Raw genomic sequence first — 20467 nt, forward strand, 5'->3', positions numbered from 1 at the left:
TGTGTGCTAGTATGGTTTTTGAATAAACACATCAGTATTTTAAAAAGTCGATGGGGGGCTGATACAATTTGACTTTTTAAAATGACACAAAGATACAAGGGGGCAAAGTACAAACACTCTGTTTTCTGACTAAATTAACCCTGGCAGGTTTATGTAAAGTACAAGTGTCTGCAGTTAAAGATTTATCTGAACAAGACACTTATACTTTACATAAACCTGCTCAAGTAGTGTAACTCATTACATTTCAGAGACAGTAATATTGAAATGTAACTTATTACTTTCAAAAGAGAGTAATAAGTAATATGTAATATATTACATTTTGGAAGTAACTTGCCTAACACTGTAGTTAATAAAGTAATTACACATTAGTTCACAAGCCATACAACTTAAAAAAAGAAGATCTTTAGTTAACACAAATCATATTAACACAAATCATATTAAAAAACGAATCTAATTTAGAGAGGACAATAAAGGTTTTAGGTGACTTAGTGAGTGAAAATTAATGGCTTTTTATTTAGTTTGAGCGTATTTCTTTTTAAAACTAACTCCACCCCCCTATCTTTCTGGCATAGGATAACAGCAAAATCAGGGGGTGACAGGAGGGGGGAGAGAAAGCGGGGGAGAAGAAGGGGTGTGAGGGGGGCGGGGGGAGACAGTCTCACACATCCAGACTCTATTTTTCATGAAGAGCCTCAGACGGAGGGTCTGAACCCGGCACAGATACTGCATCCGCGTCTTGATTGGCTCTCCTGACGGATGGCGGTAAGTTGTCACAGGCGTCTCGCTGATTAAACCCATATCGGAAGGAAGGGGTGGAGAAAGGGGTAGAGGCCGGGGGTGTGAGGGGACGGGTGCGAGACAGTCTCACGCACAACTTCAAAGAGACTGCCTTAATCAACACCTAGATTAACATCAGAGGCTTATAACACGCCGGTGTGAAATCACACCTACCTGTTATAACACCTCAACCCTCACATCAAAGGATTAGACAACAAAGGCGCTACACAGGGGGGCATTTCACACCTACGTGTGATGACACCTCACCCCTCACATCAAAGGATCTCACACCTATGTGTGTATCACACCTAGGTGTGACATCCACCTCGAACAAAGGGAGTTAGCATAATTGGGGGCGGGCCCACCTGTCACTTTTTATGCATACTAATGTGATGAATGCCGCATTATTACTACTCCTAGACAAGTCCCTATAGACGGAGCTGCTGTCATCCCAAAATACACGATGATTATGCCCTACCTTTTTTTAATAAAATTACAAATGAACTATGCGTTCTTCTATTCTATTACAAATGTATAATTTGGTGTGTGAATTGCACTGTTATTATCTCCTTTAAAGCAGTTATCATTCAAAGAAAGAAGGGAAACATCGATAGAACAGTTGAAAACAAACACATTACATTTCATTTATCTGACGCTTTTATCCAAAGCAACTTACAATAACTGCATTGAACCAGGATGAAGCAAACTTAAAAGGAAGAATCCTGCAGGTACATTTCCTACCTATAAGCACAACCACATTCAGTGCTACTGCATTAGCTTAGCTTCACTTAAAGCCAAACCGTTAAGAGCTACGTAAGTGTTACGTGGCTCTATACTTTTGCTGTAACAATGTACACTCTTTGGGACGAATAATACTAATAATTGTACTTTTGTTGTTATTTATCTTTACTTGCTTGTGAAGCGTCTTTGAGCACCAGGAAAAGCGCTATATAAACACCATGTATTAGTATTATTAAAGGTATTCTGATTGTAATGTAATAGAGTGAGAGGCTGATACAATGTGGGTCACCTCTCCCACGACACACAGCCACAGATTATTTATCAGCCTGAAACTCTCCTGTAGATTGTTCAACAAAACAATAGTAGTTCTAGTATTAAAAAGTCTTAATAACATCCTCCGTGGAATATGGTATTCACTGAAACTGCTGTCCTCCTGCTCACCTTTCATGTTGTTGTTTTGTATTTGTTGGGCTTATCATGATAAATGAAACTAATGCCCTCATATTAAACACACACACAGTGTATTCACAGTGCTGACACCAGATCCTCTGAAATGATGAATGTGTTGTGATGACGAGAGGAGATAAACTGTCTGTCTTTTTCTCTGAGGGCCAGGTCTTTTCAACAGGACGAAGGTGTAACCTGTGAATAAGAAAGGATGTGTTCAGGTAGATGGATCATCCCATCCTGACCTCTTTATTTCTCAGAAACATGAAGCTATCAGTGATATTTGGTGCACTTCCTGATCCCTGTCTCCAGGCGCCAGGGAGCGGCCTTTTATCCCAGCAGAACAAAAGGTGCAGGTTTCTCTGTTATTGGTCACCAGACAATATAAATATCATGTCTCGTATGTGTTCAGAGAGTTGCAGTGAAGATGAGGGTCTTTGTGTGCTTGTTTTTGGTGTCGGTGCTGGGCTGCAGTCTGGCTGAAGGGAGAGTCGTGACCAAATGTGATCTGAAGGACGTGTTTAACAACCTGCCGGAGGGCGCATGGCCCCAAGGAAACATAATGACTGATGACTTCCTGGCTAAGCGTGAGTACTGGCTGTCGTGTCAAATTATCATATAATCATTTAAAACATATCGTCTTCAAAGTCAAAGTCAAAATTAACTTTAATGTCAATCTTACTCAGTTTGTGTTTACAGACAGAGAGATCGAAATGACGTTTCCAACAATCCCAAATATAAAATTATACAATATACAAATATGTATAAAATATGTATATCCTATATACACAATCAACAGACACATTTACATATGCACACATTAAGATAAAAAACACAACAATCAATATATACAAAATAACAGTCTCTTCAATATCAATATCTTTGGTGCAAGATTGTCCATAAAATGTGCATTTATTGCAGATTGTCCATAGCAGCGTAAAAAATAGTGTCTGGTGCTGGATTTGAGTGTCTGAGTGTGTGGGAGTTATAGCAAATAATCATACAATAATTTAAAACATATAGTCTTATGCTCTGGTTAATTGTATTTTTAGTCTTGTATGTGTTTAACAGAGGCACGTGTTAAGGGTTTACATTTCAGGAGGGCAAAGGAAGTGTAAAAGGGGGATTTGCAAATGTTAAGGACGAGGGGTTTTATGGTTTAATGGTGGGGATGTTTAGATGATGCCTAAGAGAATTTAAGGGTGGGACCAGTTGGATTTTATCTACTCTATAATGTGACTGTAAGCTGAGTTCAGGGTGCATAACTTCTCTATCCTCTGAGGATGAAGTAGCTCTGTTCCTGCATTTGAGATCGATTTCACTTGTATATTGACTTTCTTTATTCCTTTATTAAAAATAACAAAAGACAAACTTTGTCCATGAATCATTTATCAGTTTCTCTTAAGAATGTCCACACTGGCTGAAGCATTGGTTTAAAGTATGCAGAATGTTGATTATTCTCTCAGATAGCTACATGCTTGGGACTAGGTGAGAAAGCTTCAGCATGTGTTGGACAGGAGCTGTGTCACTTCGTTGCTTCAGCAAATCTCAATTCTCCAGCCGTAACTCCCAATAAATCTTCAGTTTCTGACATCAGTCTGAGCTCTTTCTCTCCTTGTGTTCTGATCCAAAAGTTCCTTAGCAGTTTGTATTAATGTTTCTCGCCGTACTCCTCTCCAACTCTGCTTTTTTTTCGTTTTATTTCAGTGTTTACTTTACGTCGTGTGCTTTTTACTTTGTATTAACTTGCACATCTCATAACATTCTCTTGCACTATTCTATCTGTTTTATTTGTTCTATTTCCTCTATACATTCATGTTGCACTGTTGGAGGAGCCTATGACTTCAGTGTTTCATTGCCATACACTGTATCTATTCTACAGTAGATATGTGCAAATGATAATAAAGCCTTGAAAATTGAATTGAAACTCCTTTGTCTTAGTTATCTGCCACGTGGAGAAGGCGTCAGAATTTAACACCAGTGCCGTGAACCAGCTGATTCCCAGGAAGAAGGGCAGCCATCTGAGAAGAGGTCGGAGGGATGTGGATGAATCAGAGGGTCTGAGAGGATCGTTCAGCAGCGTGGATCTTCACCAGCGGAAGAAACGCAGCTCTGAGCATGACTCCAGCAGTGAGGAGAAACACTCCAGCAGTGAGGAGAAACACTCCAGCAGTGAGGAGAAACACTCCAGCAGTGAGGAGAAACACTCCAGCAGCGAGGAGAAACACTCCAGCAGCGAGGAAGAGGAGGAGGAGCAGTGGACCCTCTACGGTCTCTTCCAGCTCAGCGATCACCTGATCTGCAGCGATGGAGCCACGCCATCACCTGACCGCATCTGTAACGTCACCTGCAGCGGTGAGTGGGGAACCGTTTGTGGTGAAGAGGTATTTTTAGGAAAATGTCATATCCGTAAAAATAAATGGGCTGACACAAAACTAAATTGTGTGCATTTCTATCAAGAGTTTAAACCAGGGGTGTCCAAACTACGGCCCGCGGACCATTTTGAATCGGCCCTCAGCAAATTCAAAAAGTATAATGGAATATGACCCACAAATGAAACTTGTGCTTGTCTTATATTGTACTTCTTAAGCATATATGTAAACATATATCACACAGTAGTATTCATGTGTTAATAAGCCCACTTTTCAAATAAATTATGTTAATTAAAGTTGGAAACATTTTCTAAGTAATTTTCTAAAAAATCTAAGTTGATAAGAAAAAATCCCTTATGTACATAACAAGCTTGACGTATACACTTCCTGTTTCCCATCATTATAATCAATCTGAGGCTTCTGTTTTGAGGGATGAGCATCATTTGCCTACATTTGATTGATTTTCTAACTTATAACTGAACTTATGAGGCAATATACCTCTAGTGAGCGCCCCAGCCCTTCGTATATTTTTCTGTATGTGGCCCTCTGTGAAAAACGTTTGGACACCCCTGAATCAAACAATATATTAGCACTATTAAAAACGTTAGGAATAAGAAGACCATCAAAACCAATATGATATTTAAGACATATTTAATATGAAGTATCAAAATGTTTTCTTTCCTTTTTTCTTTACTTACTGTATGTAATGTCTTGTTGCTTTGTATGTCTGCCCCTTTACTTTGTTGTATGTAGAAGGTATGATGTTCATTTATGATATTGAATAGATGAATACAAAAATAAATAAAATAAAGTTTGTGGTGAAGAGGTTATCCACCAATCCCAAGTGGTTGGTGGTTCAATCCCCCTTCCCTGAAGTCAATATGTCAAAGTGTCCGTGGGCAATAGTGGTTTTAGAGCAATTTTACTTTGGGGGGGGGGGGCAGTTATTGAATGAGAGGGAACATTTAATGCTGGACAAGGGAGACAAAGACAGTGTTCAAGATTTAGACTTTTTCAGTTCAGTATAAAGTCATAGTGCACATTATTGGTTTTTGTTTAATAGCGGAATTTGTGTCCACGACTTTAATTTAGTGACTTATTTACTTACGCACTTGTAATAAATACATTATTTATGCAGCCAAACACGGTTTTTATTTTGTTGTTTAACTTAGTTTCAATTGATTGAATTACATGACCTAAAAAAAAACATTCCTGTTATCTTAGGCACAGTGTTGGATGCAACATTATCAAAAAAATGCAATATCATAGATTCATTCTCAAGAACAGTGTTAAAGGGGCACGGGCCCAGCCCCTGTTGGCCCCCCTTAGAACCGCCCATGTCCGTGAGCAAGATACTGAACCCCAAATGTCTCTATATGAGTATGTTTGAAAAGTAAAAGGATCTGAGTATTTTTTCCAGCACTTGATGTAATAAGTAAAAAGTGGCATCAAGTGAATTGTGAATAGTGCTGCAGGGATGACGTATTTACCTGGATGTAAGCTGCATGGGTTCTCTCGACAAAAAAGCAACGGGATTTCTCCATTGGAATTTGGAAAATAGCTCGAAATAAGGTCTGTGGAAAACTTATCTGTTAGATAAATGCACGTTTTGTTCAGCCGGATAATCTCCACATGTCTACCCTACTTTTATAATTTTCTAATCATAAATCTAATCGCCAGAAGCAAAAATGCTAACGTTATGCTATAAACGAACTACAGCCGAGTACAGCAGCACGACTTCAACGTCACGCCAACTTAACATCGATATTCAAAACTACAGATTCTAAATGGAACACGTTGAAGCGTTTGTTTGAACAGTTTGCAGGAGGCAGGCACTTGCTTTCAAGCTGAACAGGGCAAACAAACTTAGAGGAGTGTTTACGTGTTCGGCGTAATGACGTACAACTGCCTCGACAACTTCTGTAGTCCTATTCAGCCACTTGTTAAAAACCATCGTTTTTCAGACACGTCAACTTTTCAGAAATCACCAGCGGGGTCACTGCTGATGGATTTAATGTTGTAGAACAAAACTTTATCCGTCTCTTCAATGTGTCTCAACCACAGACCTTATTTCAGCTATTCTCCAAACTCCTATGGAGAGATCCTATTGGCTCTGAGACGAGGGAACAGGAAGTGGTCAAATGCTAACTCACTTCCGGGTTTTAGGACTCGTCACTGCACCACTCTATTACGTAAAGGATAATACTTTAGTAAATGTAGGTGCATTCCAGTAAGTGTGTGAGATGTGTGTGAGATGTGACTGAAAAATGAACAGTAACAACAGCTCACTCTAAATATCTTCTTCTCTCCTCTAGAAAAGCACAACATTTCTAAACTATAGCTAAAACATTTCCAACATCTTTTTAAAGCAGTAAATATGTTTCCTTTCCAGCCTTGGTGGATGACGACATTGAAGATGACATCGGCTGCGTGTTGAATATCATCAGCAAAGTCATGTGAGCTCATTTTAAAATGTCTTCACAGTTAAATCACAGCGTTCACATCGTGTACAGTTACTTATCTTTTTAAAAGGTTTATTATGTTATTGAATGCTGACTTTATTGTGCAATGACCTCCAGGATAATTTATTACACTTTTGTTAAATGTGACATATTAACATGCATTTATAAAATCATTCACTTTCATTCTTTTAAAATAAGGTGAGAAAATGTTTTACACCGAGACAGTCGGCTGTGTTTCTTAAAGATCCCGACATGTTCTAAGACATAAAAACACAAACGTAAAGAAACAGACAGCTTAAGTTATTTTATAATGTACAGCTCTTCATTGCCTTCATTTCCACGAGTCAACAGTAAAATACTGCTGACACATTAAAGCAGCAGTAATCTTGATCCAAAACATCATATCACTTTTACTTTTCACAGTATGAGTACATTTTTCTGAAAATACTTACTTACTTTTAGTTTGATGTGGGACTTTTACTTCTAGGCAAGGCAAGGCAAGTTTATTTATACAGCACATTTCAACACAAGGCAATTCAAAGTGCTTTACAACAATGACAGACATTGAAATGACATTTAAAAACACTCATTTAAAAGCAAAGATACATGAATTAAAGTTGCAGTGTGGGATACACACACCTGAAATGTTTAGATCTAACTCTCAATCATTGCTCACTTTTTAGCAGAAATAGTTTTCTATCACCTCTCTTTCTTTCTACTTTCTTGTTTAACTTGTGCTTTAGTTATTTCAAGTGTTTCAAACGAACCCCCCTTTAGAACATTCTAATCTGACCCCATGGTACCTTTTAGTATTCACCGAAACTATTCCTCTTTTTTATTTTTAACTTCCTCCGCGAACCAGGGTCTTGAGACCAAAACGGCACACGTAGGGGTCTTTAACCCAAACAATGACTTTAACTACCTAGCTAAAAAAAAAGCTAAAAAAGGTTATACTTTGGACAGCAGTTGAATAAAGAAAACATTTTCTGCAGTCAAACTCTGCACATATATCTGAGGTTTCTGAGGGAACGTGAAATTAAAGGATTCATCACGAAAGCAAGCCCTTTTTTAAACATGCTGCAAAGTCCTAATGAAAGTTCTGTGAATGACGATGTGAATATTTCCACAGTAATGGTGGTTTCGCGATGGGGCACAAACCTAAGCTTTTGAGAATGTGAGTAATATCTTTATACAGTCTTTGTGTTGCATGTATTCTTTTAAATGCAATACATTACGATTTCATCATACAAATGACCTAACAAAACCAACATGTGTGGATCTGTTCTGATGTTTTGCAGGGTGAAGCTCATCTTCCAGCCCGAGTGCGACAATGAGAGCGCAGTACACTACTTTGCCGAATGCAAAGACCAATAACTATCATGGAGTAAATAACCTTTTCCTCAAACCAGAGTTGAATTATATCAGTAATAAAGAGAAGCATGTTGCACCTTTTGTTGTGTTTTTTCATATTTCAAGTCTCATTTAAAGTGATTGAAAACGTTCAAATGTGGTATTAAATCAAATAAATTATTACTGCTTTAAAACTACAATTTAAAACTACAGGTGTAAGGAGCTGTAGGAAATGTTAAGGAGGTCGAATTTATTTGAATCTATATCCTCCTGGGACCCAGCCCATTGACAAATGTCCACTGTTGGAGACATTTTGTTAACATGCATCTCCTTTTACTCTTTTGAGCTACTTTATCAATCCCTGATGTACTGTACAGATGGCATCCTGGGCTTTCCAGTGATATGTTATCGGTTAAAATTGCATGCTGGGAAGTTCCTCTTTATTTTCATCCAAAATGGATGGCATACCAAAAACAACATTTTATAGAAGGATGAGGAGAAGTCAAATATTGTTGAATAATTGTAATTTTTACCATGAAAATCATATATGTTCTTGTTTATTAACATGTGAGGAACTATATAATTAGTTAATTAAATAATTCAAGTTTTCAAATAACAGCTCTTTTATAAATGTCCATTCTAGTGGACGTCAGGACCATCTTCATGGACTTAATGACTCAATATTGTTGCAGGAGACGGAACTGAAGCAGACATTTTCTGTACCAGATAGTTCAGGGAGATTCAGATTTTGAGCTCTCAGATGATGAGAGAGATGAGGATTTCACACCTGGGATAGAAGAGGCTCAAGAAGAAGGGGGGGAGATGCAGGAGGCTCCATGAGCGCACAGATACAGACAGAGACACAGATAGCTGGAAAGACATGGTCCTCTGTGGGCCAAGAGCACATATGTCTTATTGTTGTTTTTATTTTAAGTGGAGCCATGAAAAATGAGAATTGCCTCAGGAATGCCAAGTTCGTTTCGATGAGCAGGTCAAATGGAGACAACATCCATAAAACTAGTCAAGATGACCCATACAGCCCATGCTGACTGGAGTCAATGAGGTACTTTTCCAAGTACATTGACTACAAAGTCTTTGAAGCAACAAGTCCTCCAATTCATACGACCAAATATTCCGATTGTTCAGGCCCAATTATTTCGACCAAATATGTCGTTTGTTCAAGCGCTGAATACGTCCTATAATTACGTTTTAAAGTTTAGTGCTCCCGTTGAATGCAAATGTTACAGGTGGTCGTTTATTCACAAATAACCCTCTCTGTGAAATCCTAAATTGTAGGATAGTTTGGCCATTAAAAAGCTTTTTGATTAGATTTCTAGCGAGAAGTGTATATTGTACTTTTAGAATCCACGTCCAGTCGATATGTAGGATATATAGTTTGATAGATATTACGAAGATGATTTGAGGTATGCAGCATGTAAAGTTACGGGTTGAAAACAGTATTTCCGGTCTCGACGTTTTCATAATAAAACCAATGATCAAATGAACATTTAATATTCATTACTAAAGGTACAGCCGAATCATCACAGCGCACAAAACCTATTACCACCGCAGATGGACCAAAAAAGGGAGCGTTTGAAAAAAAAAAGGGGCGGGTCCGCTCAGTGAAACGATAACAACGAAACATGGAGGAACAGAAGTCTCCGTTTAAATTGTGTGTGTGTGTGTGTGTGTGTGTGTGTGTGTGTGTGTGTGTGTGTGTGTGTGTGTAGAGGTGTGTGTGTGTGTGTAGAGGTGTGTGTGGTTAAAACACATCAGCCTGCGGTCGCTCTTAGCCTTTCTAATGATTCTGAAGGTAAACACAGTGAAGGCGGTGCGTGAAAGGCACTGTGCGCTCCTCTTCTCAGAGGCTGAGTTAACCCTCCCGCTGCCTCCTGGTGCTGCAGAGATTTCATGAAGTGAAGGAGGTTTTCCTTCTATAAAACAGCTGTGGGCAGAAGATACTGTGAGTGTCACAGACATGAATACATAGGTCAAGGCAGACTGGTGCACACACTCTCCTGTTTTGCCAATCCGGTGGTTAAACAAATATAGCTCCACACCCCTGGCCGAAATGTCCTTAAAATGAAATCCGAGTTCGACATTTTAATTAATTAATTCATTCATTGCCTTTCCAACTCCTCATGCAGTTGACTGTTACAGGTCTATACAGGTTCATGGTACAATGCATAAGCTTCAAATCGAGAGACTGAAACTGTATTTTCCTTTACCGTTCTGTTTTAATTTCACAATAAAGTTAATAGTCATATTATGTTTGATATTATGTTTTATTAACTACACCACTGGTTTTTTTAACCCGCGCCGCCTAGTGGTTAAAGCACGTTATTGAATTTTGTTGTTGAATACGTTTTATTTGATGAAAACATTTAAATATTAAGAGTAGCCTACATACACAATGGAAAATATCAAGAAGATACTGTAGTGATCTCTACAATAAAACGGTTTAGTGCAGGACGTCCAAAGATATTAACAGGAGGATGTGCAGAACAGACAAACTAATGAGGCTTTATTTAAACATTAAAGAATACTTTAAGTTAAGGTCTTCTTTTGAATAAGAAAAAAACGTTGGGGTTATCCACAGATAAATATGAAGTCTGACAAAGTACTTAACGTCCAATATATTGCATAGTTCACCTTCCCTGAATTTGACTCAGGTTTAACTAAAGTCTGATTTAAGGGTTGTTTATATTTCACATCATTAATCAGAATCTGCAAAGTAACTAAAATAAATGTAGTAGAGTAAAAATACCAGGTTAACCTCTGAATTGTAGTGGAGTAGAACAAAGTAGTATGCTGCTGTAACAAAAACATTTCCCAACTTGGGATCAATAAAGTATATCTTATCTTATCTTAAGATGATCGATGGCTACTGCACTGGCGGCACATATCAGACCCGGGCCAGGGGGCGGGGCCACATGACCGGGCCCTTTAAACCCAATAAAGCTTGACAAAAATATCGGGAGTCCGGGGTGGTAATCTGACGCTCGTGCGTAAAAAGTCGCTCAGTCAGTAAGATTACAATTTAAAACAATGTTTGAAAGAAAAGTAACTAAAGAAAAAGGTGTAATATTTAAAGGGATAGTGGAAATCCGCGAATTTTGGGTTTAACTTATGTATTTTTATTAAAAAGAAGCATATTAAACAATTTTTTTTAATTTCATCCGCCTAATTTCATTTTATTTTCAATTTTACTGCGCCCTCTCAATGAAACGAAATACTTCGGGAATCGTCGGGAATCTTCGGGTGATGACGAGAGCTCAGGAAGACGGGCACAAACAATGGCGGACATTCAATAGCATTTGCATGTGAATAGCCGACCTTTATTATGGTGAATAGATGTGTTTTGTATGGCTGTAGTGCGACAGCAAAATTATACGTGACACAACGACATTGGATTAACCTTGAGATGCGTTTTTATTCCGTTGAACACAACTTTTGATCACAAATCAAAAAAGGTAAGACGTAATTATTGTAATATTTTTGGAACCGGATGTTGTTTACTTTCTCTTTTCTGGCTGATAGCTCCAGGAATTCGAGGTCTTACAGTGATGACATTACATGTGTGGAATCTGTGGAGTCTCAGCTTTAAATCGTATATCTTGTTTGTGCAGTTAAGATAGTAATAAGGGCATTTCTACCGTGTGTTGTGTGTAAAAAAGCGTTAGCATTAGTTAGCATTGTTTCGCTCAATGCTAATTCAAAGGCTTGGTATTACTCTTGTGTTTTTTCTAGCTAACAATTGTTCTTATTGTCAGTTAGCGGAGTTTCTTACCTTTAAAAGGGTATGAAACATTAATAGTTTCATAAATGTTAAGAAGCCCTGAGACATGTGAGAGAAAAAAAACGGTGGGAGGGGTCCACTGGGGGGACCTTCGGCCTTAACTGGTTAACAATGATTAATATTTGTAAAGGCTACAGGTGATCTTAAGATGCGTGAGCTATGCTTAGGGACCTACCAGTCAAGATTATTTGTGCGTAGGGGTGCATCATCTGGCGCCTGGTCCTGGTCATCCTCGCCATTGCCCATGCCGTGAACCATCACCTCGGGCTCGGGCTCGAACAAATAAGGACGTAATGGTCCATCTTCTGGCTCAATATTGTCACCATCGTCGCTTACTGAACCGGATTCAGATTCAGTTCCTAAAACGACATTTTCGTAGGAAAGCCGAGAGGATGTTTCTGACTCGCTATCATCACTGGATACCTCGTACAATCCTTCTTCTTTGTCTGGTATATTTGCCCTTCCACGTTCATTCTGCATAGACGCCATGGTTTGTTATCGTATCGTCTTCCTGAGTTTTCGTCACTTCCGGTTTGGCTGAGAAACATTTCGTTTCTAAAAAACTTCGGGGAAGCTGCAATAAAGTGCTTCTAACATGCGTAAGGCAATTATTATATTTTTTTAATCAGGTGTGATTGTTTTGGTACGTAATTATGCTTGTATATAAGTTAAAACGAAACTATTTGAGGTTCCATTTCCACTATCCCTTTAAGATTTCGTTTTTACAAAGGGTATAGAAACGAAATATATAACAGAGATAATAATGATATAACATGACATAAAGTCCAACAAACCACAAGGACAATGAAAACATAGCCTAATAAAATGACTACATTTCTGACACACCATTCACAGCCACCATGAGAGCAGAGCAGTGTAAAATTGGCACGGCGGCCCATACATTCACGTACAAGTAGGCTACTGTACAAATTACATTTGAAGTGTACTCACCACTACTTGAATGCGAACTTGTCCACAATACGCTGTATGTCCAATTTCTTGGCTCGGTCACTTTCGATGGACAGCAAGAACAGTCCACTCAGTCTCTCCTGTCCCATCGTGCTCCTCAAATAGTTTTTGATGAGTTTTAATTTGGAGAAAGAGCGCTCGGCGGTTGCCACGGTGACAGGAAGAGTCAGAAATAAGATGAAGGCTGTGCAAACCTCACTGAATGTAGATGTTACTGCTGGGTTGTAAACAATGAGCATTTTTACCAGATCCGCGACAGATTTTAGTTTTTGTATTTGGTCCCTGAAACAGGTTCTGAAAGAAAGCAGCTGGCCAGGGAAGCTGGCGGCGATGTCCCGACTGTAGTGCTCTCTAAGCCGCTGAGCAGCTTGGTGTAAATCCTCATCCTTTGCTTGCAGTAGTGTGTTGGGGTGAATTGCCTCAAACATGTTCACAGTTGCATTTAAACTGGTGAATCTTTGGGACAGTTGCTGGATGATTATATCGAGACATGCATTGAAAACGGTCACCCGAAAGTTGCTCTCTGCGTCAGTGAGGCGGCTGTCTTCAGAAAGTTCATCAAAGTGTCTCTTAACTTTCCTGGCCCTGGTTGTTTCAAACTGTGTTTGACTTCCCCATTTAGTAGCCAGGGCAAGAGTGTCCGGTACTTCTTCACCTTGCGGCGCAGCCAGTAAGGAGCCGGAGGGGGAGGGGTGCGGCTGGTCAAGCGTCAGGCCTGGCTCTCCTCTAGACGAGCAGCTAGCAGCTAGCAGCTGCTGAGTCGTCCCTATTATCATCATCACTACAGCCGAGAGACAGAAAAGGAAATAAGCTAGGCGGCCGAGCTACACGAAGTAACAACAACCATATGATATCAACATTTACCACAAACTCACATTTTCTTGTTGACAGTGTGTGGCCGTGATTGTAGCCTACCTGTAAATCTGGCTAACCCCCACTAACGTTGTTGGCGGGCTGGGGCTCGGGGATGAAACACGGCTGGCGAAAAAAATATCCATCGAGCTTGGACAATTTGGCTTTTCCTTGGTCCTCCTTTTTTATCTTTTTCTTTGCGTTTTGTAGCTCCACTTTTGTGTTTATAACTGCTCATGCTTAGGCAGTGCTCTGTTGAATGACAAGTGATTGATGATGACGTTGACGTTCATTTACGTATGATGTTGATGGACGGCTGTTGATGACGATTTTACCCAAAATACATTTGGAGACAATAGAAGGGATTCACTTGCAATTTTTCATGTTTTAATGTTAAATGTGAGTGTGAAAATAGCAGCACAAGTTCAACTCATATTATAGGCTACAATGCTTTATACCTAATATGACCACGAACGTCAGTGCACTCAGTGGCGCGAGGCAGCAGGGCCCGCCCGAATATCTCGGGGGCGGAGCCTGCTGCCTCGACGACGGGCCCCCATTGGGTCCCGACCGTCCAGGGCCCGGGGAGCCCTGCCCCTACAGCCCCCCCTGAAGCCCCGCCCCTGGGCTACTGCCATATTTGCAAAATTTGCCTCTGAACCTTGAGTGCATGTTTCAGGCTTATCAATGAACAACAGGAGGGGTCACAGACATAAGACCAGCTGTTAAATAAAGCTCTTCTGACCTGAGGTGTCATGTGGGTATATTAATTCACCCATTCATTAATTATATGTTTTACATTTGATAACACCACTGTGTTTCGTACCCCCTAAACCTCCAGGGTGTACATAGTTTAATACTGGCAACTTCTAATTGTGGGAAATACGAAAACGTCTTATAAAGAGACGTGCCATATAATGTTGCAAAACACACAATAGCCAGCATGTGTAGTTCTTGGGGTGGGGGGGTGGGGCTGGACCATGGATGTATGGGCTGGACCCGTCCAATTCCAGTTTTGGATAGTCTGCCGTGGTTCCATTTCAAAGAGCTGTTGACGCTCAGCGTAACCTTGTCGCACTGCCACTCCAACATCCAATCACAGGGCTTGATGACTAATCACAGGGTTTGTAAAACAAGGCGGATGTTGTAGTCCCAAACGATAGCTGGGGATTCTGGGTAGTGTTGTGTCTTCGGAAACTGTAGTGTCTAAACTCCTAAAAAACTATGTTTCTCTGAATCGAAGGTTAAAAACACAAAAGCATTGTACACAATTTAAACCAATCAATATTGTGTAATTAACAAGGATAAACTGATGTTTTTTAGTGGATGAGTAATGCAGATATCACTGTGTAATCATTTGACAGTGAGGGGAATATATCCGGTTTTATTATGAAAACTTCGAGACCGGAAAAACTGTTTTCACCCACGCTAACTTTACATGGAAGCTGCATACACGTTAGCCTGACGAGACCTCAAATCATCTTCGTAATATCTATCAAACTATAGATCCTACACCTCCACTGGATGTGGATTCTAAAAGTACAATATACACTTCTTGCTAGAAATCTAATCAAAAAGCATTTTAATGGCCAAACTATTCCACAATTTAGGATTTTCCAGAGAGGGTTATTTGTGAATAAACGAATAAACGGGAGCATGTTGTTTCTTACACGACCACTAGAGGTGCTACACTTTAAAACGTGGCTATGCGTCGTAATCTAAGCTGCTTAAACAATCGACCTATTTGGTCGTTTTTTGTAGGAGGACAGGCTGCTTTGAAGATCTGGAAAGATTCACCAAAAACTAAACTAGTTTTTTATTGACCAAATAAACAGCAATGTTCAGATAAATTACTTATTTATGTTTTAAATAAAGGTGAAAGTATTATTGTATTAATATCACTCTATAACCATAATACGTTACATAGTCTGACTATCTGTTAATTTTGGCTTTCTTTTCAAACTAAAACGGTCCTGACGTCCTCTACAGTGGACATACTGTAACATTTAAAAATAAAATCATGCTGTGTGTTGTGTGCTGCAAGTTAATATATTTTACAATTAAGACAATATAACATAGGCTAATATAAAGATATTGTAGTACTTCATGTAAAATAAATAAAAACGTTTTCAAAAAAAGGATTTAAGAAAAAATACAAACACACTGAAAAAAATTGTCTTTATGCTAAGCTAGGATAACTACTGTGCTGAACAAAAACAAGCAAAACAGAGGCGATCTACTGATTTCATGTCTTTGATTCAAACACAATGTATAACTCTTTATGACGTCTGCACACTGACAATAAGCTGGTAAAAACATTGTTAAATTGATAACCAAACAACATTTGCGGCCGACACATTGATCAAAACAAATCATGTCTTTGCTCGGATAAAAATAAATGTAATATGATAAAATTCATAAAAATATCTGTAATCTTCTAAAAACTAGAGTCTGCTTGTGGTGCAACATCCTTTATTACATAAATCAAAACAAAAACGTTATGTGTGTGTCTTTGTCAGAGGTGGGAGGAGTACCTTGATCTTGTGCTTGAGTAAAAGTAGAAGTGCTCAGATCTTGTGCTTGAGTAAAAGTAGAAGTGCTCAGATCTTGTGCTTGAGTAAAAGTAGAAGTGCTCAGATCTTGTAGTTAAGTAAAAGTAGAAGTGCTCAGATCTTGTACTTGAGTAAAAGTAGAAGTACTCAGATCTTGTACTTGAGTAAAAGTAGAAGTACCAGAGTGTAGGAATACTCTGTTACAGTAAAATTCCTGCATTCAAAATGTTACTAAAGTAAAAGTAGAAAAGTATTATCATCAAAATATAGTTAAAGTAGCGACAGTAAAAGTAGTTATTGCGGCAGTAATCTTAAACAAAGTGCCGCGAGGGACTAAACAAGAGAAAAAACACTGTGGACGCGCAAAAACTCAGTCTTTCCAACACAGTATGCATTTGACCTTTTATTTCCAAAGCAAAAATGCAATATTCCATATACGTATATCCTTGTATAAGTGTGTGCGGTGTTGTGAGTTTTCATAGTATGTTTAATACTTAAAAACGAAAGTTAGTTATAATCAAATATAATCAATTATATTCTTGTATAACCCACAATGAAAATGCTTCATATTTTAGGTTTTCTATAGTTACAGTATAAACAAAACAAAGTGGTTTGTTTAGGTTGAGTTTTCTTCCTCTCCTCTGGCAGCAGTCCACAGGGAGGGGGGGCTTCACACTAAGGGGAGAAACATTAGAGGCCAAAGAGAGTTCATGTCCTTTTTACCTCATATGAAAGGGTGTCTTATCCCATAACAGCTGTGGAACATGTCGGGACATGTTTAGCCTTGTACATTAGTGCGCATGCGCAGTTTGCAACTGAATTGGGTGAAGAGGAGGAGTTTGTTTTTTTGGGTTTAGGATCCAGTTTTTTTTAGCATAAAGAGACTGGTTTTTTTGAGAGAGAGAGAGAGGGGGGTTGACCCCTGGTAGACTCTCTCCCGGTAGGCTGTGTGCTTCAGAGCTGGGTTAATAGCTCTCGGTAAGGTCCTGCCAGACGGGGTAAATATCTCTCGAATTTATTGGTTGTTGGCTGAGTGGAATGATTTGATGAGAGATGTGTGTATGAACATTATAAATACCACGACCTGTGGGGAAATCTTGTCCCCCGAATTTTGCGGACAGGTATGGGTTTTTGAGTGTTAATCCGCCATCTGTGTCGGAAAAAGTGTATGAACATTATAAATACCGCGACCTGTGGGGAAATCTTGTCCCCCGAATTTTGCGGACAGGTATGGGTTTTTGAGTGTTAATCCGCCGTCTGTGTCGGAAAAAACGGTATGAAACTGATGTGAATTGAGTGGGTGAAATGAAAAAATTGAATGCGCTTTTTATTGTCACCGGTCTTTTTACGAGGAAATACCTCAAAATTCTATCGGGAGAATTTTAAAATGTCACAACTGAAATGGGCAGTTGGAATTAAAACATTTTGGTAATAAATGTAAGACTGTGAATTAAAGTTTCATTTGAACATGATCACAGCACGGTTTTTTGTTAGGATGATTATAATGTTGTAAGAGAGAAGGTAAAAACCCTGTATTAGTTTGGACCTATTTTTCTTCAAATAAACTGATCCCACCTTTTGGACTGGGATAATTTAAAAGACACCTGTGCCCTCCTCTCCTGCTTCAAAGGTAAGATTGCACCCTGCCACACACACTTAGGTAGGAGCACACTCCATTTACTGATATCAAAATCCTTCGGGATCGCTTAAACAGATTAAAAAATAGTTGTCTGAATTGAAACAGCAGTTAATTGAAACCTTGGTTCTTCGGGGGGGTTAGGAAGAGGTGAGATCTTGCTGACGTTGGTGGATCTGAGCCAAGCCGCAAACTTACATAGACTCAATAACTTCGGAAAGGTCAATTAGTAGGTCAGAATAATTTACCGGAATAAATTATCAGGACCACCAAAACTCTAAACATGGCGCCCAACGTGGGGCTCTGTGAAAAATAATACTTTTACAGAGTCAAAATACAAGAACCAAAACGACCTAGTGAAAAAAGTCGAGGAATACAAATCAGCTAAATACAGGCTGAAAGTCTTGTTAAAATACCTACCCCAAATCCTAGAATATATATAATTAAACCTGAAAGTGTAGTAATTTAAGTTAATACTATTGCACCGGACTGAGGGTTATATTATATCGGATATAGCTGTCTGATTAAAGAAGCTAAAGAAGGTTCATTTTCCCCTAGTCAAATTGAGAAGCCTGTGGTCCCTTTAACACAGGTTTAGGTGGCTAAAGTGAAGTCAGCCGTAGGAGCACTGCTCAGTACTTGTCCAATTACTTTGAAACTTATAGGTAGGACTTGACCAAGAGCTGCGGTTTGAACTTTTGCGTTAAAACATAACGTGGGGAAGAGTTAATGGGAGATTTAATAAAGATAAACATAGGTCTAAAGGTACCTATGCTGTTTAAAAAATTCGAAGCTCGGTACATACAACTCTTAGCTGAGGTACCCGCATGTACTAACTGAATCCAGAAAGAGAACTTAGAACCAAGTGACGGTATAGTCGGACTGTACACCCGGCGAGAGTAAAGCCTAGGAACTTGCATGTGTATAAAAGAGTGAACTTGAACCCTTTAATACATTTTTGTGTTGTTTTTTAAAACAAACAAAAATAAATGGCGGACGAGGTTAAAACGCAGTTTTTAATGACTCAGAGCCAACCACACAGGGGGATACACAGAAGCAAAATCCGGAGCTTCTGCCCGCCCTGGTCAGCTTAGCCCAGACCCACGGGCGTACCACGACCAAAATACGTTTCCTGTCAGACTACCGTTCGACAGAGAGCAACAAGCAGGTGGTATAATGTTTGAGACCCTATCTCCACCATACAGGGATAAAAGCTCAAAAATGCCATTTAGGAGTATCTCATCTACTACTCCTAGAAGAAAACACATTGTTAGACATGATATTCAGGGAAAAGGAATGTTGGAAATAATAATGTCAAATATTGAAAATCCTAAAACTGGATCAACAAACCATGTTAATAAACCCTGCTAATAGGAAGCTAAAACATGCAGGAGAAATAGCAGTAGCTCTGGCAAAGAGAATAGGTCCTAGCATGCAAGCACAGAGTGATAATATGATAAGGACTATTAAACTGTCAGAAGACAATGTGGTGATCAGATGACCCACAAATACCGGTTGTTTTGAATGTACTTTTAAGAAAAAACCTATGTGGGAACTATCAGCAGATATCAAGCCCCAAAAAATATCTTCAAAACTAATATGAGAAAGTTTTTGCGAAGCTAAAGCTCAAATACTTTACCAAAATCAACTAAACTATTTACTTTTGACCCCTTTTTGGGAATGGGATTTTCCGTTACACAACGGAAAACTCAATTCAAGCCTTAAAGAACGCTTTAAAAACAAGTCAATGAGAGTTAAATGTGGTGCTATTTTGCTCATGAATGGAGCTTGCACTTTTGGAAAAAAGGTTTCCTCTTTTCTCTGCTCCCGAGGTGCTGCAGAAACACGCAGCACACGGGGTCAAAGACAGGCGTGACCTCTGGAGGGGAAGAAAATTTGAGCAGACCACGAAAGACCATTAAAAGTTTTATGGCCTCAGCACAGAGGAAGATCTGGAGATTTTAAGGAACTCTCCCAAAGCAAGCTACCCATCCCCCACCCAGCACAAGGGAAATAGTGTTCCTCTCACCAATGAATAAATCAACTCTTAACCAAGTCGGATCTAAAATAGACATAGCTCCAGTTGTTAAGAAAAGAGGGAGATTCAAAAAATTATCTTAACACCAGAACAATAATATCAAATATCAAAAACCAAAATAGTATGTTGAAACCCATTCTCAGAAACTAACAATGTGGAGATAAGGAACCAGGGTGATAGAAAATCTGTGTTATTCATGTCCATGACTTGATCAGGAACAGAGGAAAAATTATCACCTGAAGAGAAGCATCTTGCACTTGCATTAAAAATGTATCCAGCCCTGAGGGAAATGTCTCAAGGTACCAAAATGTGCATATACACTCTTTATTTTTCAATATCTGAAGCTACTAAACAAACTGTTCAGGGAGCAGAAACAATGATGAGTAGATGGAGAAAATAGAAGATGATGATGTCTGGTCCAGATGTGGGGTGCAGAGGACCACAGGAAGTAAGCCACAAAGGAAAATAATGA

At 39.1% G+C, this 20467-nt stretch overlaps 1 protein-coding gene across 2 annotated transcripts; it reads left to right on the forward strand.

Moving 5' to 3' along the window:
* Positions 1 to 663: 663 nt before the first annotated feature.
* On the forward strand, positions 664 to 8208 carry LOC117555243. 2 transcript variants are annotated; one of them, XM_034230072.1, is made up of 6 exons: positions 664 to 762; positions 2440 to 2552; positions 3907 to 4320; positions 6730 to 6793; positions 7929 to 7973; positions 8098 to 8208. In XM_034230072.1, the coding sequence occupies exons 2-6, from the start codon at positions 2528 to 2530 to the stop codon at positions 8171 to 8173; spliced, it is 624 nt and encodes a 207-aa protein (XP_034085963.1). In that variant the 5' UTR covers positions 664 to 762; positions 2440 to 2527; the 3' UTR covers positions 8174 to 8208. The 2 variants fall into 2 exon arrangements, with proteins under 2 accessions (XP_034085963.1, XP_034085962.1); XM_034230071.1 differs by lacking the exon at positions 664 to 762 and adding an exon at positions 2145 to 2315.
* The last annotated feature ends 12259 nt before the right edge of the window (positions 8209 to 20467 follow it).

Source organism: Gymnodraco acuticeps, unplaced genomic scaffold (assembly GCF_902827175.1).
Source record: "Gymnodraco acuticeps unplaced genomic scaffold, fGymAcu1.1, whole genome shotgun sequence".
Classification (NCBI taxonomy): domain Eukaryota; kingdom Metazoa; phylum Chordata; class Actinopteri; order Perciformes; family Bathydraconidae; genus Gymnodraco; species Gymnodraco acuticeps.